This window comes from Triturus cristatus, chromosome 10 (assembly GCF_964204655.1).
Source record: "Triturus cristatus chromosome 10, aTriCri1.1, whole genome shotgun sequence".
Classification (NCBI taxonomy): domain Eukaryota; kingdom Metazoa; phylum Chordata; class Amphibia; order Caudata; family Salamandridae; genus Triturus; species Triturus cristatus.
This window is the reverse complement of record NC_140593.1, coordinates 1,096,104,777-1,096,126,776: the sequence shown is the minus strand read 5'-3', so window position 1 is coordinate 1,096,126,776 and position 22,000 is coordinate 1,096,104,777. Positions and strand designations below refer to the sequence as shown.

At 46.5% G+C, this 22,000-nt stretch overlaps 2 protein-coding genes across 4 annotated transcripts in view; one reads left to right on the top strand and one right to left on the bottom strand.

Annotated features, from left to right (window-relative positions):
• LOC146796635 (uncharacterized) overlaps window positions 1-22,000 on the top strand; it is a 238,682-nt gene that overhangs the window by 117,956 nt on the left and 98,726 nt on the right. The gene's annotated exons all lie outside the window — the stretch shown is intronic.
• ADAP1 (ArfGAP with dual PH domains 1) overlaps window positions 14,063-22,000 on the bottom strand; it is a 453,319-nt gene continuing 445,381 nt past the window's right edge. The window contains exon 11 of the mRNA XM_085629302.1: window positions 14,063-21,691. Coding sequence (XP_085485428.1) covers window positions 21,663-21,691 — 29 coding nt within the window. The 3' untranslated portion in view covers window positions 14,063-21,662. The remainder of the gene's footprint in view (window positions 21,692-22,000) is intronic.

Sequence of the window (22,000 nt, the reverse complement as noted above, 5' to 3'; positions counted from 1 at the left end):
GTGTAAGATTTTGGCGCATCCCCAGGTTTAGAAGTTCTTGTAAATCTGTGAATGTGTCAAAATCCAATGGTGTTGCGTGGGAACACCCACACATCGAGCTTTGCCATGCTCGTGTCAGAGCTAACTAATACTTGTGCTTAAAGGTGAAAGCACATGAACGGGTATAAAATGTCTGTGCTGTACCCTTTAAGCCCAAGTATTAGTTAGCTCTGACACGAGCATGGCAAAGCTCGATGTCACTGCCCCTACACAGCATCACAATAGGAGGAGAATGATTGGGTTCTTACCCACTCACGTACACTCACGTTTTTAATACCAGCCATAAACCCAAACACCCTACTGCTCAGTGCTCCTTCTACCCAGGCACTTGCCTGTGATATGTGTAATTCCAACATAGTGGGTAGAGGCATAAGTATCGAGTGCAGCCACTGTTGCTACACACAGTACTCACAAGGTTTCACAGATGACCTTATTTTCCTGTTATCACACAGACTTGTTGTATAGGACGGTATCTGACATCTGGGAACACTGGTTCTCTTACACCTCCTGTCATCCTTTTATGTACATCGGTCACTGTGGTCCTACTCCGTTGTAAGATGGCCGCCATACAAACTTGACAGTCCCACTGTACGGAGGAGACTGCATACTGTGTTATTTGCCCTTACCTACAATTCTCATTGTGTGTATATTTAGATTAAAATAGGTATTCAGTGTGACCCTTGTATTTACAAAATTAGCATTTTGATTTATATTTACATTATGGGTTACAAGCATTTTCGTTATGTATTTTGACAAATGTTCACTCTTTTTTGACATGTTAAGATGGCAGCTACCTATGTACCAATCCATCGAGTGACTGTGTGTCCTTTTTCCATATCCTGGTATTTACATATTGTTGGAAACAGCCCACCTCCACTCCGCAGGGTGGTGGTGGACTCCCCGAACACACTGTGGTAGCTTGGCTCGAGTGGTCAGGAAACAGGCGCAGTGCTAAGCATACATTATACCCATACAATAACCATGCGTGCATCCGTTCCAAAAACGACTCTACACCGTAAAAATTATGAAAATATTCTTCTTTATCTTTTTCTCTTAGTTGCTGATTGGGAAAATAAATAACAATCACAATATACAAATTCTTAAATAGAGCAGGTCAAATAAATATTTGCTGTTTGCTGAAATAAATAGGGGTGATCATAAATAACAGGGCATAAATACAAGTGCAATATATACAGACAATTAAATACTTTGAGGTAATAAATACTGTACCAATAAATACTGTACCAATAAATACTGTACACCAACAAGTCCTGTGGACCTATAAATACAGTGCAGCATTAAATAGATAAGAACTTAATAAATACAGTTTCCTCAATAAATAATTAGAAGTATACAGCAGCACTCATGAATCAGATGACACTTCAATTCTGAAGGGCTGATTTGGCCCAGGCACAGCTTGTAGGGTTGTGGTAGGCCTGAGGGGTACTACTCCCTGGCTGAGGCAAAGGCTGAGGCCTAAACTGAGGTAGATCAAAAGGGGGGGGAATTCCAATGCCCTGGCTTCCCTCTCCACACAACCTCTCTAGGTTAGTCCCAGTTCACCCCAGGCACAGTCAGGTGGGTTTCAGCACCTCCCTAGCCCCTTAGAGTAGTCTCTCAGGTCTCCACAGGGCCTTAGGCGCCCTCTACTCCACTTACTGCCCTTTTCTGATGTTCCGACGCCGCTGGAGTCGTGTCGACGCCGTGAGGCGGTTCCGGTTCGGTCTCGGCGGCCTCGGCACAGTGTCAGTTCTTTGTCGACGCCGGTAGGCGGTTCCGGTCCGATGTCGGTGGCCTCGGTTCGATCTCGACCTCCGATTCGACGGCGTCGGGCAGTCTCCACACGATGTCGACTTCGGGCGGCTCCGGTCCGATGGCGCTCTCGGCTCCGATGACGTCGGCCGGCCTGGCCTCGCTGTCGACTTCCGGCGACTCCGGGGTGCGATCCTCACCCCCGACCTCCGGTGCTCCTCCTCACAGGTTCCGGGCGACTCCGGAGTGCGATCCTCACTCCCGACCTCCGGTGCTCCTCTACCTCGGTCTCCGACGACTCCGGAGGGCGGACTTCACCCTTCCGATGACGCCGCTCACTCGACCTCGGTTCACCTCCTTCTCGACCCTTGGTATTCCTCTCGACCTCCGCCGGCGCCCTCTTACGACCTCAGGCGGCTCCGGGTACGACGTCTGCTACCTCAGTCAGCGCCGCTTCTCCACCTCGGGCTCCAGGTCTTCGGCTACTCGACGCCAGGCTCCAGGGAAACCAGTTCTCAGGTCAGAATCTTACTGCTTTCTTGGTTCTAAGGCCTGTTCCTGCTGTCCAGGTCCTTAGGATGGTTTTCTTCTGACTTCTTCCCACACAGGGCTATAGGCTGGGATCCATCAGTAGGGACAAGTATCAAGGGTGGGTTTATGGACCCCACTCCAGGCACAAGTTTCCACCCCTGCTGCTTCACTCCTTCCTCCTTCACTGTTGTGCTCCTCTCTCTTCACCAGTCAGGTGCCAACTGCCAGCTCCAACTGCCAACTGCCTCTCTTATCCTCCCAACATTCTAAACGGTTTCCAACTGTCACACAGTTCTGGAATCTCCTGGAAGGTTCTGGAAGGTGCTGGTAGGTTCCAGTGGATGCTGGTGATGTCACAGGTGGCCACCATTTTGTGCTCCAGGCCCTCAGACAGAAGTTTCAGGGGTAGCTAAAATGGCTCCCTGAATCTGTAGCAACACTAAAAAGTCTGGTGGTTCCCAAAAAGGAAAAATTCAAACAGGGTTTGAGGCAAAAGTGGGACAAAATAAATAATGATGAGGAGGGACCACCCAAAGGGCTGACAGGTCTAACACGCGTCCCCCCCAGCTGAAAGTGGGGAGAGCTACCCAACCCCTTGGGAGTTCTCATCACTAAGGCGGAAATACCTTGAGAGACCGTCTGCATTGGCGTGGTCCACTCCAGGCCGATGTTCCACCTGAAAGTCCATCCCCTGTAGGGAAATAGACCACCTCAACAACTTGGGATTCTCCCCCTTCATTTGCATCAGCCAGCGAAGGGGTCTGTGGTCGGTCTGAACTAGGAAGTGCGATCCAAACAGGTATGGCCGCAACTTCTTCAGAGCCCATACCACTGCAAAGGCTTCACGCTCTATTGCACTCCACTTCTGTTCCCTGGGAAGTAGTCTCCTGGATAGGAAGACCACGGGTTGATCCAGACCCTCTTCGTTGAGTTGCGATAACACTGCCCCAATGCCATGTTCTGATGCATCTGTCTGGACAATGAACTTCTTGGAAAAGTCTGGGGCCCTTAAGACCGGGGCCTCGCACATGGCTTTCTTCAATCTCTCAAAGGCTTGCTGACAAGCCTCCGTCCAGACTACCCGTCGAGGTTGTTTCTTGGACGTGAGCTCCGTGAGAGGGGCTACGATGGTACCGTACCCCTTCACGAAGCGGCGATAGTATCCCGTGAGGCCCAAAAATGCTCGGACCTCAGTCTGTGTCTTGGGGGGTTCCCAGGCCATGATGGCCTCGATCTTCGCCTGGAGGGGCTGCACCGTTCCCCTACCCACCAAGTGTCCAAGGTACACTACCGACCCCTGCCCGATCTGGCACTTGCTGGCCTTGATCTTCAATCCAGCTTGTCTCAGGGCCTGGAGAACAGCTTGCAGGTGACGCAAGTGATCCTCCCAGCTGTTACTGAAGACGGCTATGTCATCCAGATAAGCAGCAGAGAAACTCTCCATTCCGGTGAGGATCTGGTTTACCAGGCGCTGAAACGTGGCAGGTGCGTTCTTGAGCCCAAAGGGCATCACACAGAACTGGTAGTGGCCATTGGGCGTGGAGAAGGCTGACCTTTCCCTTGCTCCATTTGTCAAAGAGATCTGCCAGTACCCCGAAGTAAGGTCAAAGGTACTTAGATATTGGGCAGCTCCCAGCCGGTCAATCAACTCATCCGCCCTTGGGATCGGATGTGCATCAGTCTTTGTCACTGAATTCAGTCCCCGGTAGTCCACACAGAACCTCAGTTCTGGTTGGGCACCCGGTGGTGCAGCTTTCGGTACTAACACCACCGGACTGGACCAGGGGCTGCTAGAAGGTTCAATCACTCCTAGCTCCAGCATCTTAGTGACTTCACTATGAATGCTGGCCTTCACCTTGTCTGACATCCGGTAGATCTTGGACCTCACAGGTGGGCTGTCTCCTGTGTCCACGTCATGGACGCACAGGTGAGTCCTACCCGGGACAAGGGAGAACAACGAAGAGTACTGCCCCAGGACCTGGCGACAGTCCTCCTGCTGTTCAGGAGTTAGAGATGGGGAGAGAATCACTCCCTCCACCGACCCATCCTTTTCTTGAGACGCAAACAGATCAGGGAGAGGCTCGCTTTCCACGTCCTCTCCTCCGTCAGTCACCATCATCAAGATGACTTCGGGCCTCTCGTGGTGGGGTTTGAGGCGGTTGGCATGCAGCACCCGCAGGGGCTGACGAGGGGTCTTCAGGTCCACCAAGTAGGTAGCCTTACCCTTCTTCTCCAACACCTCAAAGGGTCCTGACCAGCGATCCTGGAGGGCACTAAGCTCTCCGGGTTCGATCACCCACACCTTCTGGCCAGGCTCCAACTCCACCGGGTGAGCGTTGTGGTCATACCACGCCTTCATCACTGCTTGGCTGGCTTCCAGGTTGTCAGAAGCTTGCTTCCACAACTTAGCCATTTGGCTCCGGAAGGCCAGCATGTAGCTCACCACATCCTGGGGGAGCTTTCTGGGAGTTCTTTCCCATCCGTCTCTCACCAGGTTAAGAGGTCCACGTACAGGGTGCCCATACAGAAGCTCGAAGGGGCTGAAGCCCACTCCCTTCTGTGGCACTTCCCTGTAAGAAAAAAGTAAACAGGGTAGGAGGACGTCCCATTTCCTCCGCAGGCTTTCAGGCAGACTTCTGATCATGCTCTTCAAGGTTTTGTTAAACCTCTCCACCAGACCATTGGTCTGGGGGTGGTAAGGAGTTGTGAACCGGTAGGTCACTCCACACTCCTTCCACATTGCCCGCATATATGCTGACATGAAGTTGGTCCCCCTGTCGGACACAACTTCCTTGGGAAAACCCACTCGGGTAAAGATTCCCATCAGGGCCCTAGCCACAACAGGTGCTGTTATGGTCCTCAGAGGGATTGCCTCTGGGTACCGTGTGGCATGATCCACCAAAACCAGGATAAACCTGTGACCAGCTGTAGTCGGTGGATCTAATGGACCCACAATGTCGATGCCCACCCTTTCAAAGGGGGTGCTAACGACAGGAAGTGGTTCCAGGGGAGCTTTCAGCTTCACCCCTGTTTTCCCACTGGCTTGGCAAGACACACATGTCCGGCAGTAGGTATCGGACGACACTTTCATCTGAGGCCAATAAAAGTGTGGGACAAGACGGGCGAAGGTCTTGTCTTGCCCCAGGTGTCCTGCCAAGGGGATCTCGTGAGCCAACTCTAAAAGGAAGGCTCGATAACGTTGAGGGACTACCAAGGCTCGTGACGATCCATGTAGGGGTGCCTTGGGTTCACTGTAGAGGAGGCCATCCTCCCAGTAAACACTGTAGTTCCCTTCAACGTTCCCTGCTGCCTGGGCTTCGGCCTGTCGCCTCAGCCCCTCAAGGGTAGGGCACTCCCTCTGGCCCTGGCAGAATTCCTCCCTGGACGGGCCTCCCTCCACGTGCCACTCGGCCGGGATGGGTAGGTCCTCCAGGTTGGTAACGTCCCCCTCCGCAGACTCCTGGTCCACCACCTCCGGTGGCCTATCCGTCCTACGGGGTGGAGACGCCGAGGCAGGCTCCTCCTGTCCTCGGTTCTTCCCTTGACTGGCAGCTGGCTGGGCCTTTGTTCCAGGCTCCAGCCGGAATGAACTCCCTCTTCGGGTAGTCCCGGACCTTGTGCTAACACAGGCCCAGTCAGGTGTACCCAGCATCTCGGTATGAGTCCGGTATTCCACCTCCTTCCAAGCGTTGTGCTCCATGTCATTGCCCAGCAGACAATCGACTGGCACGGCAGGGCTTACGGCAACTCGAAGTGAACCTGCAACCCCCCCCCATTCAAAGGGAACCTCAGCCACGGGATAGTGGCCGGTTCTGCCGTCAGCCATCGCGGCTGGGTGGAGTACATCGGGAATGACTTGCTCTGGAGACACCAGTTGGCTACGTACCATAGTCATACTGGCTCCTGTGTCTCTCAGAGCCTCCCCTCTTTGGCCGTTGATGGTGATCCACTGCCCATACTTTGCAGTATTTGCGGGCACCTGGATCTTAGGAACCATCTCCCGTTCTCCCAGGGACACTAAAGTGACACCCGCCCACTCCCTTCCCTTAGTTAAGGGCATCTCCTCCCCGAGCACTACACTAGCTACTCCGGGGGGCTTTCCTCCAGTGGGAGGGGGTGATCGTTTCTGACACTTCGGATCTCCTTTATAGTGTCCAACGCCACCGCACTCATAGCAATGGACAACCCTTGGCTGCTGGCTCTGGCCAGGATTAGGGTTTCTGGGTGGGTTAGCCTTAGAGGTGAATCCTGTTCCCTTCCCTTGGAAGTTATTTTGGGGGCCTTTGGAGAACTCCTTTTTCTTTTCCCCTCCCTCTTTCTTCTGGGGGGCGCCCTGTCCGGCCTTTTGAGTATCCCCTCCAGTCCCCCTTGTGGACACCCGGGTGCTAGCCCAAATGTCCGCCTCCTCAGCAAGCTTCCGGGGACTGGTCAGCTTGCTATCCACCAGGTGTTGCCGCAGTTCAGGGAAACATTTCTCGAGTAGGTGTTCCTTCAATACTAGGTCAAACAGCTCCTCGTAGTTCCTTACTTCACTGCCTTGAATCCAACCTTCCAGTGCCTTCTTTGCATAGTCTAGGAAGTCCACCCAATTCTGTGTGCCCAGTTTGTGACTACCCCTGAACTTCTGTCTGTACTTTTCCGGAGTTAGTCCAAACTTTCTGATGAGCGCCAGTTTCATGGTGGGGTAGTGGGTTTGCTCATCCTCTTCGAGGGCCAATAAAGCATCCCTACCAGCTGGAGGCATGTACTTATACAATCCCCCTCCCCAATACTTCGCTGGAACCCCATGGGCCCTCAATGAGACCTCATAGGCTGCTAGCCACTTGGCGATGTCGTCACCCGCCCCATAGCTCGCTACAATGTCCTTTGGCAGGTAAGGTTTGGATTCCCTGGTGGACTCTTGGTTTTGGCTGCCACCATTAGGAACAGGTTGTGCCCCGATTCTCAAAATCTGAAGATCTATTTCTTTCAGTCGCAATTCATGGGCCATCCTCTGCTCCTCTTTCTCCTTTTCCAGCCATGCTAAGTCCCATGTGAGCTGTCTCTTCTCTCTCCGGTCTGCTAACTCCACTTCGGATAAGCCCCCACTAGAGACAGTGCTGCCCTTCCTAGAAAGTGTCCTGGGCCCTGCGGACAGGTTCCCCACCTCAGGTTGGTACATCTCAGCCCCCTCGGGGTCAGGCTCTCCATCCCTGTCTTCTTCCTCAGCCTTGCTTTCCCTGCGTGCCTCCCCCCAAGCCCTTAAGCTGGTTTGGAGTGCACCCTTCTTTGCTCCTGGGGGGCAGTACACCCCCTCCCGCTGGCAAAACTCCCTGAGTTGGGCCACAGTGTACGTTTCTAGATTTTCTAGTACAAACTCCATCTTGCCCACTCAGGTTAGAGGACAGGTTTTGTGCAGTAACAATGCAGGGGGGTACCTTTAATAATACCTCCTCCCACCACCAGAGTAAATTTGGAAAAAACAAAAACCCACAATTAGGAAGGCCGCTGTGAGAAAACTCCCGGTGTAGGCCTATGGACTACCCACAGTTATTGTTGAGTACATGTAGGCACAGCTCTATCCCACCACTGAACACCAATTTATGTTGGAAACAGCCCACCTCCACTCCGCAGGGTGGTGGTGGACTCCCCGAACACACTGTGGTAGCTTGGCTCGAGTGGTCAGGAAACAGGCGCAGTGCTAAGCATACATTATACCCATACAATAACCATGCGTGCATCCGTTCCAAAAACGACTCTACACCGTAAAAATTATGAAAATATTCTTCTTTATCTTTTTCTCTTAGTTGCTGATTGGGAAAATAAATAACAATCACAATATACAAATTCTTAAATAGAGCAGGTCAAATAAATATTTGCTGTTTGCTGAAATAAATAGGGGTGATCATAAATAACAGGGCATAAATACAAGTGCAATATATACAGACAATTAAATACTTTGAGGTAATAAATACTGTACCAATAAATACTGTACCAATAAATACTGTACACCAACAAGTCCTGTGGACCTATAAATACAGTGCAGCATTAAATAGATAAGAACTTAATAAATACAGTTTCCTCAATAAATAATTAGAAGTATACAGCAGCACTCATGAATCAGATGACACTTCAATTCTGAAGGGCTGATTTGGCCCAGGCACAGCTTGTAGGGTTGTGGTAGGCCTGAGGGGTACTACTCCCTGGCTGAGGCAAAGGCTGAGGCCTAAACTGAGGTAGATCAAAAGGGGGGGGAATTCCAATGCCCTGGCTTCCCTCTCCACACAACCTCTCTAGGTTAGTCCCAGTTCACCCCAGGCACAGTCAGGTGGGTTTCAGCACCTCCCTAGCCCCTTAGAGTAGTCTCTCAGGTCTCCACAGGGCCTTAGGCGCCCTCTACTCCACTTACTGCCCTTTTCTGATGTTCCGACGCCGCTGGAGTCGTGTCGACGCCGTGAGGCGGTTCCGGTTCGGTCTCGGCGGCCTCGGCACAGTGTCAGTTCTTTGTCGACGCCGGTAGGCGGTTCCGGTCCGATGTCGGTGGCCTCGGTTCGATCTCGACCTCCGATTCGACGGCGTCGGGCAGTCTCCACACGATGTCGACTTCGGGCGGCTCCGGTCCGATGGCGCTCTCGGCTCCGATGACGTCGGCCGGCCTGGCCTCGCTGTCGACTTCCGGCGACTCCGGGGTGCGATCCTCACCCCCGACCTCCGGTGCTCCTCCTCACAGGTTCCGGGCGACTCCGGAGTGCGATCCTCACTCCCGACCTCCGGTGCTCCTCTACCTCGGTCTCCGACGACTCCGGAGGGCGGACTTCACCCTTCCGATGACGCCGCTCACTCGACCTCGGTTCACCTCCTTCTCGACCCTTGGTATTCCTCTCGACCTCCGCCGGCGCCCTCTTACGACCTCAGGCGGCTCCGGGTACGACGTCTGCTACCTCAGTCAGCGCCGCTTCTCCACCTCGGGCTCCAGGTCTTCGGCTACTCGACGCCAGGCTCCAGGGAAACCAGTTCTCAGGTCAGAATCTTACTGCTTTCTTGGTTCTAAGGCCTGTTCCTGCTGTCCAGGTCCTTAGGATGGTTTTCTTCTGACTTCTTCCCACACAGGGCTATAGGCTGGGATCCATCAGTAGGGACAAGTATCAAGGGTGGGTTTATGGACCCCACTCCAGGCACAAGTTTCCACCCCTGCTGCTTCACTCCTTCCTCCTTCACTGTTGTGCTCCTCTCTCTTCACCAGTCAGGTGCCAACTGCCAGCTCCAACTGCCAACTGCCTCTCTTATCCTCCCAACATTCTAAACGGTTTCCAACTGTCACACAGTTCTGGAATCTCCTGGAAGGTTCTGGAAGGTGCTGGTAGGTTCCAGTGGATGCTGGTGATGTCACAGGTGGCCACCATTTTGTGCTCCAGGCCCTCAGACAGAAGTTTCAGGGGTAGCTAAAATGGCTCCCTGAATCTGTAGCAACACTAAAAAGTCTGGTGGTTCCCAAAAAGGAAAAATTCAAACAGGGTTTGAGGCAAAAGTGGGACAAAATAAATAATGATGAGGAGGGACCACCCAAAGGGCTGACAGGTCTAACACATATAAACTCTGTGTGTTTAGCTTCTTACGTATGATCAAGGCTGTTTATTTTCGAAATGCGTTACGGAGAGGCGGAATAAACTTTCCTGAAACTTACGAACCAGTCGTGTCTTGAGAGTCTGTGATTCGGTATTTTGTGGATTTTGCAGCTGGGTGCTCTGCCGGCGTACGTATGACCTCTCTTGAGTCTTTGATCTGGAAGAGACCGTTTGTGTTGCAAATATATATATATATATACACACACGTTTTTTTCAATAACGAGCTGTTTAAGCAACTAAGGGGTACAGCGACATGAACCTGCTTTGCCCCCAGCCATGCTAATTTGCATATGGGCTGGTGGGAGGAGTAGGTGCTATAAATGGATATACTTTGGAATGGTCTGAGAATGTGGTTTTGTCTTCAAGGTATATTTACAACCTTTTCTATCATTTGGAGGGGGTCGATTGCAAGTGCTGAAGAGTTTGTGAAAAAGATTAATGTAAATTTGTTTTATCTGCACTTTACTTGAGATATTAGTAAAGAGGAGGTCACGTTTCTAGGGCTAAAGGTGTATGTGAAAAACAATAAGCTAACAGCAGGAAATACAGTTCTCCATGCCACTAGCTCTAATCCTGTATCGTTAAAAAGAAGTACACTATAGGGAGAAAGTTTGAGAGTATGGAGAAACTGCAGTGAGCAAGCGCAGGCAGATCTGACACAAGAGGAATTGAAAAAAAGATTCAGAGAGAGGGGATATCCCATGACAACGATCACAGATGCCACAGAAAGCTAATTTAGGGTAACCCGAGAGAGTGCTATTCATGGAAAAGAGAAGGGGGAACGAATCACTTGAGCACACTAGTCCCAGATTACTGACTACTTTCAATAGAGAGCATGGAGAAATACGGAGGATATTGCAAAAATACTGGCATCCCATTAGAAACGATCCAGTTATGGGTTTTGTTGTCGCTACGAAGCCCAGTATTGCGTATGGGAGAGCAAGATCTTTCAAAGATGATTTAATACAGAGCAGCCCCGAGATGAGGAGGAAGGCAACCTGGTTGGAAGGCAGTTGAGGGATCAAAAAATGTAGCAAGTGTAAGGGCTTGGAGATATGGGGTGAACAATCAGAATATAAGCCTACAATATTTAAGACTCCACAAAAATCAAAGGGACATATCATTGCAAGAGTGATCATGTAATTACATTTTATGCTGTCCCTGCAATTTACATTATGTGGGAGGCACCACTCTGCAGGTGCACAAACCATTATTACAGCACACTAGGACAGTAAGGAACAAGAATTAAACCTATTCAGGGGTGCGTACTTTGAGGATGTCCGTGGAAGTAATGGCAGGGATTTGGAATATTATGTCATAGATTATACCTTTGAATATTAGGGGTGGAGCCAGAGAAAAAGCAGTCAGGAGGTTAGAACCAAGATATATATAATAGAATGAAATACTAAGGCACAGATTTGCTTGTTTATCAAACTGCTCAATGCAGCAGTCGCAAATGCTGCGTTGAATGAGAAAGCACCATCTTTACGCCAGCGCAGAAATGTGCTGTTGTGTGCCATGCCATACCTTACCGTACCACTATAGCGCAAAGGTGTCTGAGTGAGTCTAGCATAGGTTTTGTACTGGAAGTATAGCCTTCCAGTTAAAAATACTATGCTAAGACTAACTTTACAGCACACATACAAAGTGGGAAAAGTGTTAAAGTGCAGAACACATGCAAAGTCAGAAAAGAAAGGAGAAATTAAAGCATTTCTCCTTCATAGCTCCTTTTTGAAATGGGCCCAGCTTTTTGCCGCTAAACCCGGCTTATTTTTCTAAGTAAATAGTAATTTACGTCAAAAACCTTGGGTGGTTGCATGGGACCACCCTTGCACCACCCATGGAACGCCCCGTTGGCGCTAAGTAATGGAAAGCAGTGCTATGCGCTACTTTCAAGTGATTTTTGTGCTTGAAAGTAAATAAGTAAAAAAAAAAAAGATTTCACGTTGATTTGCATCTCTTTTGTGTTGCACACACGGCATAAAATCTTATTAGGTATACCCCTAGGCCACCTCTATGGCTAAATATGGAGGAAGATCTCCAAACTCCTTTATAAATAACTACACCCTCCACTTCAGTTCAATGGAGCTGTAAAGCTCAGACAACAGGGAGTAAACTCAGGGAAGAACAAGCATGAATTATAGATAGAAACAGTGACGATAAATTTGAGTTTGGTTGTTTTCTTACATTTTGTGAACAATCCTTTTTTATCTGAGTTAATGATTTTAGGTGATTTTAAATTAGCACGATAGCACTTTAGTCAGAAACACTTTAACACAAGGAGAAGGGAGATGTGATGTAAAACAAAAGAATATGATACTTCTGGTGGTTAGAAACATGAGAAATTAACATTTGACCACTGGGGATTGACTGTGATTGGTGGAGAGAGATAATGTTGTCATTTTGTTCTATTAATTGCTCAGTAATCAATAAAATGAGAGATATTGATTTTATGGACATGAGGGTAAAGAAGTTTTCTTAATTTTTTTGAAAATCTTTTTGTATGGTTTCATCTGGAATTGGATAATATTCATGACCAGAACAATATGTGCAGAAGTATGTCTTCCATGTTTGATGTTGGGCGTCACACTAGTGCATGTTAAAAATGCACGTAATATGTATCTTCGTTTTACAATACCTCAGCGCTTTACAATGAGAATGAGATGCAACATGTCTCAATGGGCCATCAATTGTCACAGTGGCCATACCGGAAATGAATGTGTGACCCTATTAGCACGAGGTGGCTTCTGTTCCGCACCTAGTCAAGGCAGGTAGTACTCAGGCCAAGTATAGGGGGGTCACGATTCTGTTCACCAAAAGTTTCAGGACAACAGTTCCAATTGGATTCTGAGAATCCATTTTATGGTGAAACCCAAATGGGGCATTTGTTCCATTCCGACAAAAGGCGTTTGACCTATTCACCAAGGGTGCCCATAAACAAGCCGGGCCGATTGTGCTGCACTAGAGTGTTTTTAGCACTGTGCAGGTGCCTCCTGTTCAGATTATTGCTACAATTGCTGTCTTGTGCAGGATGTAACCACATCTGGGTATTGTTGGGGCTTAGAGTCATTAACTTTGTTTTGTTTTCCAGATATATTGTGTAACCCTAAACAGCTGGTGCCCACTGCAGGGCACAGGTCAGGCAGGCTCGGTCTTGGGGGAATGTGCACAGCTTCTAGATTCCCTCTCGGACATTGGGGTCCCACTTTACAGCACCTAAAAGCTGTCCACAGTTTTGAGCAGATAATGGAACTGATGTACATTGAGAAAAGGTGATTGGACCCAACTTTGTTATCCTCAACAAAAGTTGAACACCGGTCCCAAAGTTACATATTAATTTATAGCCAACAAATGGGTTACTTATCTAATGTTTATTTGTTTTGAGCACAGTTATGTCCTACATTGGATCCAAAATTAATGGTTCCCTTTTGGGTATACGCTGTCACTCTGCAGTGTGAGGTTTGGGTACAAAAACAATAAATTTCCATCAATATTTCCACACAATGTCAACTTAAAGTCCATTCACTGATTTAGCCGAATTATAAGATTAACACTGCAATAATGACGTGGCAGTTCTTGTGATACTACATGACTCTTTACATAGTGAACCTGCAAAACTATGGGACTTATTTGTAGTATGGGGAAGCAGGACATTCTCCGAAAAGAGGTGGAAGTCCGCCTGCCTTATTTAGAGTACCATTGACATCAACACACTCCTAATGCAGCGGGCATGGCATCCACCACCATTTGGCAGATGGCCCGCGTCCGTCCAACTCTACCTCTAAACAAAGCCCCATGTCTTTTCTCTTAGCACAGAACATTCTTTCCACAGAGAGCTCTAATCCTGCCTCTCATTCTCACATTGAAGTCTGTGCTGAGAGATCTGGAGTCCCTTACTCTCGGTTATTATTATGAAACCTGTTTCCCCTCCCCATTTTTGTTTGCAGCATCTGGTTACGGTAACAAACACCACAACTTTGAAAACAACCGTATTGTGAAGAACTCATGTGTTCATTGTCGTAGTCCACCTATCTGGTCGGCAGCCCGTATCACCAGATCAGGACAGTACGAGAGAGCAAACTTCAAAAGAAATTATGCTGTAGAAACTATTGGAAACACTACACAGACCCACAACATTGATTAAACATAATAATTTATTGGCTTATATGATATTTAGTACCACAGTTTAATTCACAGCCACATAACACATGGATACAACCAACAGTATGGATTTGCACTTACAAACATTCATTTTAAAAATGAGTCTCACACTTAAGTGCTTTTGGTATTTAAATTATCATGTTATCATTCTTAGGTAAAAATTTGAACATGCTATTTACACTATTAAAGTTCAGGGGTGGGGAATTTAGATATTAGTACATTTTTTCTTTTTTTCTTGTTTTCCCAAGTAGAATTTTACTGCGCAAAACATGTAAAAAATGCAATTCAGGCTAAGTTTGTAAAGGAGGTCACAAGAGCTCAATTTTTAGTGTCTAGTTGGGTTACAACGTGCATCAAAGATGTGCTGTTGACTTCAAGGTGCCAAGAAATCCTAAAACATGGCCCAAGTCCTGTCAGTTTTGCAGAGAAACTGTTGAACGGAGCACAACAGGAGTGCCTTTTCCTCAATATAACACAAACATGTACTTGAAATCCACACCAGCAAAATGGTACACTGTGTAGAGCTTGCCTTCTCTTACAGTGGAGTCGGGAGGAAGAAGCCATGTTGGATTGTCCCTAGCCCGTCCGCTAAGCTTTACTGTGCTCTTCGAACAAGTCGCTGGTGTTTTGTTTGAAGTTCCTCGCCTCTGTTAAGTGTGCTTTTGGTGGCAAAGATTCACCAGTGATGTCTATGCTCATAGCTTACACAGTGGCTTTGCCTTCCTAGAGGGTTTTGTGCAAATTACATAATTTCAATGACAACCTTTTGTCACTCTCATATGGTATGTTGTTGATAGCTGGAGAATATTTTTATGTGAGAGAAGAGAACATTTCTAAAATTAATTTGAAAAAGTATACACTTCCTAATCCTAAACTGGTGTATTTTGCATGTATTCATTAAATGCATAATTGTATTTCCATAAACAGTTGTAGGAGTCTTTTTAATGGATTCCACTCACTAAGGACTGTTACTTAAGACAGACCTAAGTTAAGCCTCTTTGGGATAAAAAAGATAATGGTTATGTTCAAAAGACATAATTTAAGAACAAGGGTCGTAAATTTAAGAATAAGGTTCGTAAATTTCACAGATTCACGTACATCAGGCTGCATGTGTGTGTGTGTGTAAACGTGAGTTTCTATATACAAACTGCGTTTATAACATAACTGCAGAGATGTTATTGCATTCATTCACTGAAGGATGCACCTCTTTGTACCTGGGGCTGCATTCTAGAGTACTGCCTGCTATCGTCAGCAACATTTGAAACATCTCGCTCCCACTGCTGTTTCATCGCATTAACTTGTTTGGCATTTCTGTATTAATACATTTATTACATAATATGTCAATCAAATTTCTGAAAATGATTCACTGATTTCTTAGCTTTTACTCAAACAAAAGTTCCTCCCCTACTTATGGCGCCTCAAGTGGTACTACTGTTGAACTGCAACTGTCTGCATTACCCAATACAGTGGGCTGGAAACTATTGAGGGGACCTCCAGGTCACTGAAAAAAGGGTGAAAATGCAGGGCGTTCTAGTGCAATGGGAACAAGTCCACAGCTGTGACATCACATTTCGAGGGTGGGGTGGTGTCTCTGAAGCTGCACCAATACATCAACCCACCAAAGTACAGGGATCAAAAGTAATAATGTACAAGTAAATTACATGGGACCCTATCTCTAACTTCCTAATTACAGAGTGTTGATGTTTCATATTACTTCTTGTTAATGATCAATGGGGGTGTAGATGAATTTTCGAAGATGTGAGAAAGAGGAACTGGTTTTAAACATCGAGGCAGTTACCCCTGAAGAAGGGCTTTTGGACTGAAATGCATTGGGTTTTTAATAAATACTGCCTGGAACGAAGCTTGCATTAGTCGTGTTTCAGTATGAGGTCCGGTTGGGCACTACAGTGAAACTTTATGAAATTTGAATAAATGGATTATTAGCAGAAAGTTGGAACACAGGCGCAAAAAAGTAGCGCATGTCAGCAGTGCGGCTGGGGGTGGGGCGACATGTGCCCCACACTTTGAAATATGTGTTCATATTACTTCTTCTCATCTGTATTTCTAAATGAACAGTGATAGCAGAAAGGGGATATTTATGGCAACATGTTAATTTATTTGGCAAAAATCGGTCATTACCGGAAAGATGGAATCTCTCTTCATGTTCCTACACATTCTAAGCTACATCATGTTTTTAGTTTTAAATCTAACTTATATTAAACGGATTATACTACCTTTCTCCAACAAATTATTAATTGAATTTGGTGTTTGTAATTTTGCACTACAGATTCTACTTTTATGTTTCATGTCTACAAAGCTCCAAACTCTTTCATAGGAAAGAGAGGGTTTTTGCCTCAGGTTTACACTCGGAGCAGTGGGGTATGGACTAACCAGGCCAGAGGTGCAGTGGGAGGTTTTAGGAATGTTCAGCATGAGCGTGAAAGACGAAAGCGGCCAGGTTGGCAGACATGTCAATAAACCTGATTCAGGCGGGAGAGTCCCAATTTTTTAAAGCTAAAAATGGCTTTATTTTAGCTGTCTCCCAATTTAAATTGCCTCTGCTTTAATAGAAGTCAATGGGGAAAATACATTCCTCCGTTTTTATTTTAAAATTCCAACTTTGACCTAATCCACCACCAATCCTTTTGGGTTCGGGAGTAGCGTACTACTCGCCGAAAAGCGCTTGGATGCCTCGTTGGGGGTGGTAAGCGCTATATAAATACAATTACAACTTCCCTGTTTTAAAATGTTGGTTTGTATAGATTAGGCATCTAGCAGGACCATTCCAGATGCCTCATTCCGAACGGGGCACGACTGCTGACTCAGGTGCAAACACTCGATGTCTGAACCAGGAATCTGACTTGGGTGGTAACTGAACACCCCAATTATAAACATACCGGTAAAACTTGCCACAAATGGCGTAACTCGTACATGCTCAAACACACGTGCTATCCTCCCCCCCCCCCACATCCCTTGTTATCGAAATTTACCAGCTGTTTATTTGCACCGGGGATTGTGTCCAAATTGTGGCCTTTGATAGTGAAGTAATGGTTGATGCCCTCTTTGCTGGTGGCTTACAATGGTATTGTAGAATGGTCAATGCAATCTAAAAAAGGTGTTTTATTTCTTCGTTCAATTTTATAGGTTAGAAGCCAATGACATAGAAGGCCCTTTTGTTGGTACCCTACACTGAAAGCCGCCTGAAATCCAGTTCTTTTAGCACTGCCCAAAGCTAGAGCCTATGGAGTTGGAAGAAATGTGGAACCAGATACTGAAATCTGACAAAATAATGCTATATATTGAGTGAAAGGAATACATCCAGAAGATTCAAAGCATTGTGTCTCTTTCGGTGAACCACAGGGATACTGGGACACAGGTTAAGACGATGAAGTGAGAAAGGGCCAATAACAGATGAATTAGGCCTTATGCTACAACATTCCAATATTTTCTTTCTATTTCTCCCTGTTAAATTTAAAACATTCTTTTCACGGTGGGTGGGAAGTTCGAAAAGCATTATGGTCACTCTGCTCTGGCTATGCCGGCGAACAAGGGCCTTTTCCAATTTTGTATAAATCTTAGCCTGTCCGGGAGCAGGCCCTTAACGACAAGTGTGACCAGCAGCAGGCTCTAATGCAGAGTAAGGATCTTGAATGGAATAACTCAGAGGTTTGATTCAGAAATATTCCAATGGTGGGGATGTTGGAGTGATATCTGAATGAACTCATAATGATAACCGACAATCCTCAGATCACTGCTCGTCCTCCTCCTATACTTTCTTGTCTGTCTGTCTGTCCTTGTAAGATTGTGGTCCTTAACTACTGTGGAATGCTCCATTCGGGAAGAGTGCAAATAGGTTTATTGCCCACAGACTGTTGGATGTTAACTGCTGTTAAATGCCCTTCCCCTCAATATGCACCTTCGCCTTCAGCTTGGACCCACAATTGAGGGCCAAAACCCTTTGCAGCAGTCAATAACGTTTAATTAAAAATAAATCATAGGCTAAAAGCAGAATAAAACTGATCTGGAGATACCTGTATAGTTGAGGTTGAGTGAGCAAGTCCGCGATTGGGGGACGGGCTGGACGTAAAGCATGCATCATGCTGTTGTCAAACTGCACACAAGTAGTATCATAAGAGCCAATTAGCAGAAAGGGGGCCATTCCATAAGACAAAATATATAATTCCACTGCTGATGTTACTTGATAACCTAGTCTGCCTTCCTTCGATCCTCTCTCCTTCAGCACACCATGAGGTGTGGCGCTGCGGCCAGGGCCACTGACTCCGGAATCTGGGGATCACGGTTCGATCCCCAGCGGCAGATTAGCCCAGCACCATGTGACTCTGGGCAATAGCTTGCTTAATCTTCCCGACGGCCCCCAGCGCCTATAGACCCTTACGGGTGAGTGTTCGAGCTTTACAAATGTGGATTATTATTACTCCTGTAGTCCCCGGTGAAGACACAGCTGCTGCTTACTTAAAGAGACAGGGTGTGTGCAATAATTGAATACGCAGTGCAACACCCAATGGCCAACCTCTCAAAAACAAAACAAAAAAACCTGAAACAAATTGTGGCCTAAGATATTGCACAGCACACCCATGCAACCTACCTATTTCTTTCCTACTATAAACCCTCACGAGTACCATTACTTCCATCTCTCTGTCACAGTCCTTCCTAAGAGATCGATTAAACAATGGCTCGTATTACCTCTTAGTTACCAACCACCGTTCTTTGATTTTTTGTTTTTTAACATTTTCTGGAGATATCCACAGACACAACCAGAAAACAAATCCTATAATTGACCGCCTACTAGACTAAACGCATCAGAGCTTGAGGTATTCATGGAGATTGAGGGACAGGCTGGACCGGCTTCATCTTGGGAGCTTACATTACTGATAACAATAACAGGTTTCTGCCCCTTTATCTAATATAGCACCATTTTGTGTCCATCAATCACGCAAGCAGGACACAAGCTCGCTTTCTGAGAGGACTAGCTGCTCAGATGCTGTTTTTTAGTATAAGATTTAGGATTATATTAGAAGGATAGGCCGAAACGCCTCCCCTTCACCTATACAGTTCCTTCATTGCAAACAGTGTGCACCAATCTTTGCTTAATGTCAGCTCTCTGATATCTCCAGGGTGTCTCTGCTAGATCCATTACAAAGGGTTGATGCCTGGTGGTCGCCGACAACACTTGGCGTTTTTGTGACACTCAACTTGTATTGGCCGCTAATACAACTTAACAGGTATGTTACTATAAAGAGCTTCATTGGCCACTTTGCTTTTTTTTACACTGTGTTGCATGAAGAACACAAAGTCCCTCATCTGTTACTTGCGACAAAACTGTTAGAAAAAATGTCTACGTTGACTCAAATCATGCTTGAATCCTTCGTACCGTCCAGTAGGGAATTTTACATCTCCATGTGAGGTAGAGGATGTACCCAACAAAACAGGATTCCCTGCTTAATGGCCACCAACGCCCCCACGGTGTTCCCTGTACAAGTACACCCACCAGGCTCAGATGGAAATTACTGATGCTGGAAAGCTCACAGGGAGTACTTTACGTCATATAATGTGGCCTAGTTATATTTTTGTTGTGATGTGAATACCACAACATCTGGCTGAAACCTTCTCTGAAGAGCAAGAGCCAACAGTTAAAAAGGGTAGCAGCGGAACAAAGACATATTGGGGTTAGGGAACACAGGAAACATCTCACTTTGTAGCACTTGAAATTTGCAAAGACTGGATTCGGTGAAGAAATGAACACTTTACCTGGTTGTCTCTAGGGCCACTTCTTCATTCACGTTTAAGTCCCAGGACAGGTGCTAAATCTCACTTTTCCCAAAACAATGTACATGAAAATAAAATCTATACATTGCTATGTGGACAGTCACAGTATTAATAGGTGGATTCTTGTGCAGAGAGTCTTCAGGTGCCAATGATGTGTTGTGACTGGGCTAAACATAGCTGTGCCAGACTAAATGGCTCCATTCCAGTGGCGGCTGGTGGAATAGTATAGTGGTGAGGCCCATGAGCACTATCCAGCACTCTGCTTCGGGCCTAGCTTTCCAACCCCGGACCAGACATTCACATCGCACACAAGCACACATGCATAGAGACACAGTTGCAGGCCCTCACACATAGAAAGACATACATTCACATGCACTCCCCAGCACACACTCATACTTTTAAACACAAAAACATACCTGAGCAGGCCCACTATTTCCAACTCCCGTCTGTCTGCAGCAACCAGGGGCACACCCACGAGCTTCCACCCAATCAGAAGCTGGAATAGGGTTGAAGATGCCAAATAGAGCTTTTTTTCTGTATTCCAACTTCTGATTGGGCAAGAGGGCGTGGCGAGCCCTGAAGCTCCATTATCTGACATGCTGCACATTGTGGTGCTGGTGCAGCACGCCAGATATGCATTGTGTATGTATGCGGCCGGGCTGTATCGGCCCCCGCCTGACACATGCACAATACATCTAGTGGAGCCCTTTTCTGCTGGTAAATGTGAGAGTACTATGCTATTTATCATCATTCTTGAGTGTGCTGTGGGGCCTTGACTCAGGAGGCAAGGCAGTGCTTTAAGCACTAAGAAGTGCTTTTTTACCTCAGATAAACTCTACTGTGATAATAACATGAAATCTGACCTTTGCATTGCAGACATAACTGTGTCATATATAGATTTATCCTGTTATTATATATAGAATCCGTATTTTTGTAAGGTCTAAGTCTGGTACCATTCATGAAATAGTGGTATGTGATTGTAATCATATTACATCCAATATCTTGAAACTTTGTTGTGGGTGGCTTGTGCCTTTGCTCTGTGTCTTTAGCCATCTACAAGAGGTACTAGGAAGTCTCCGAGGTGAAATAAAGCGAGCAGGAAGGACTCCTAAAAGTTGCAAAGATTTTAAAAAGTTCATGCACAGAACCCTCCCTTTATTGTTCGCCTCTTTTCGTGTGAATTTGGTTTTCTACTGACTCTTGCAGGTAAACAATTGGGTATTTCTGGGTTTTATGAACTTGCACAATCCTTGGAATAAAAAAGGCTCTTAGGTTTTGGAATGATGCCATGGCCATAAAATAAGAAAATTAAGTAAGAGAAAGATCTTAACTTAGCAATGTAATCTTATCTTACTGGAGGCAGTCAAAGGTGGGGCCGAAGGTCCTTGTGCAGAGTGTGCCATTTGATGACAGCACGGGCCCAAGGTGGCTTGAGACTGAACACAACACCAGGAAAAGAGCAACCGCACTGGACATATACTCAGTCTCCGCGGGGCCAAAAACATCCTGAAGAGTGTAGCGAGACAGTCACAAAGTTTGATATTAAGATGCTTTCAATGGACATCTTTAGTGCTCCTGAAATGAGAAGAGTCTTGGGAAAAGTGCTGAACCCTCAAGTTGGTTTCACTTGAAGTTCAGATTTCAGAACCTTTGCCCAATTCTTCAGGTCCATTCTTTGTCCAAAGCAATCTCACAGATTTAAGTTTTTTTCTTGTTGACATGTTGGAAACAAAACCACGTTTTGTGGTAAAGAGATTTTCCTTTGTTGATGTGATGTAATGAGACCCCTTACGGTTTATGTTTGAAATGAGCTTCCACTGAAACGAAAAAGAAATTATATTAGTTTTTTTAGGTGCATGAACGCATCACAAAGTCTACTTACTCAAACACACATAGTAAAAACAGAAAAGAAATCAAGATGTGACTTGCCAAGAACATTTTGTAACAGCCAGAGCCGTCTAATCTGGGAGAGGCAAATTGCTAAGGAATAGAGACAGTGTAGGCACGGCAGTACATCAACCTGTATATTTGTAAGACGTGCTCACAACCATGCCAGGGAACTGGGAGAATCTAAGAAATTGGCTAGTTTGAAATCTTGTTTAAGGGCGGGGAATCTGGGAGGGTGT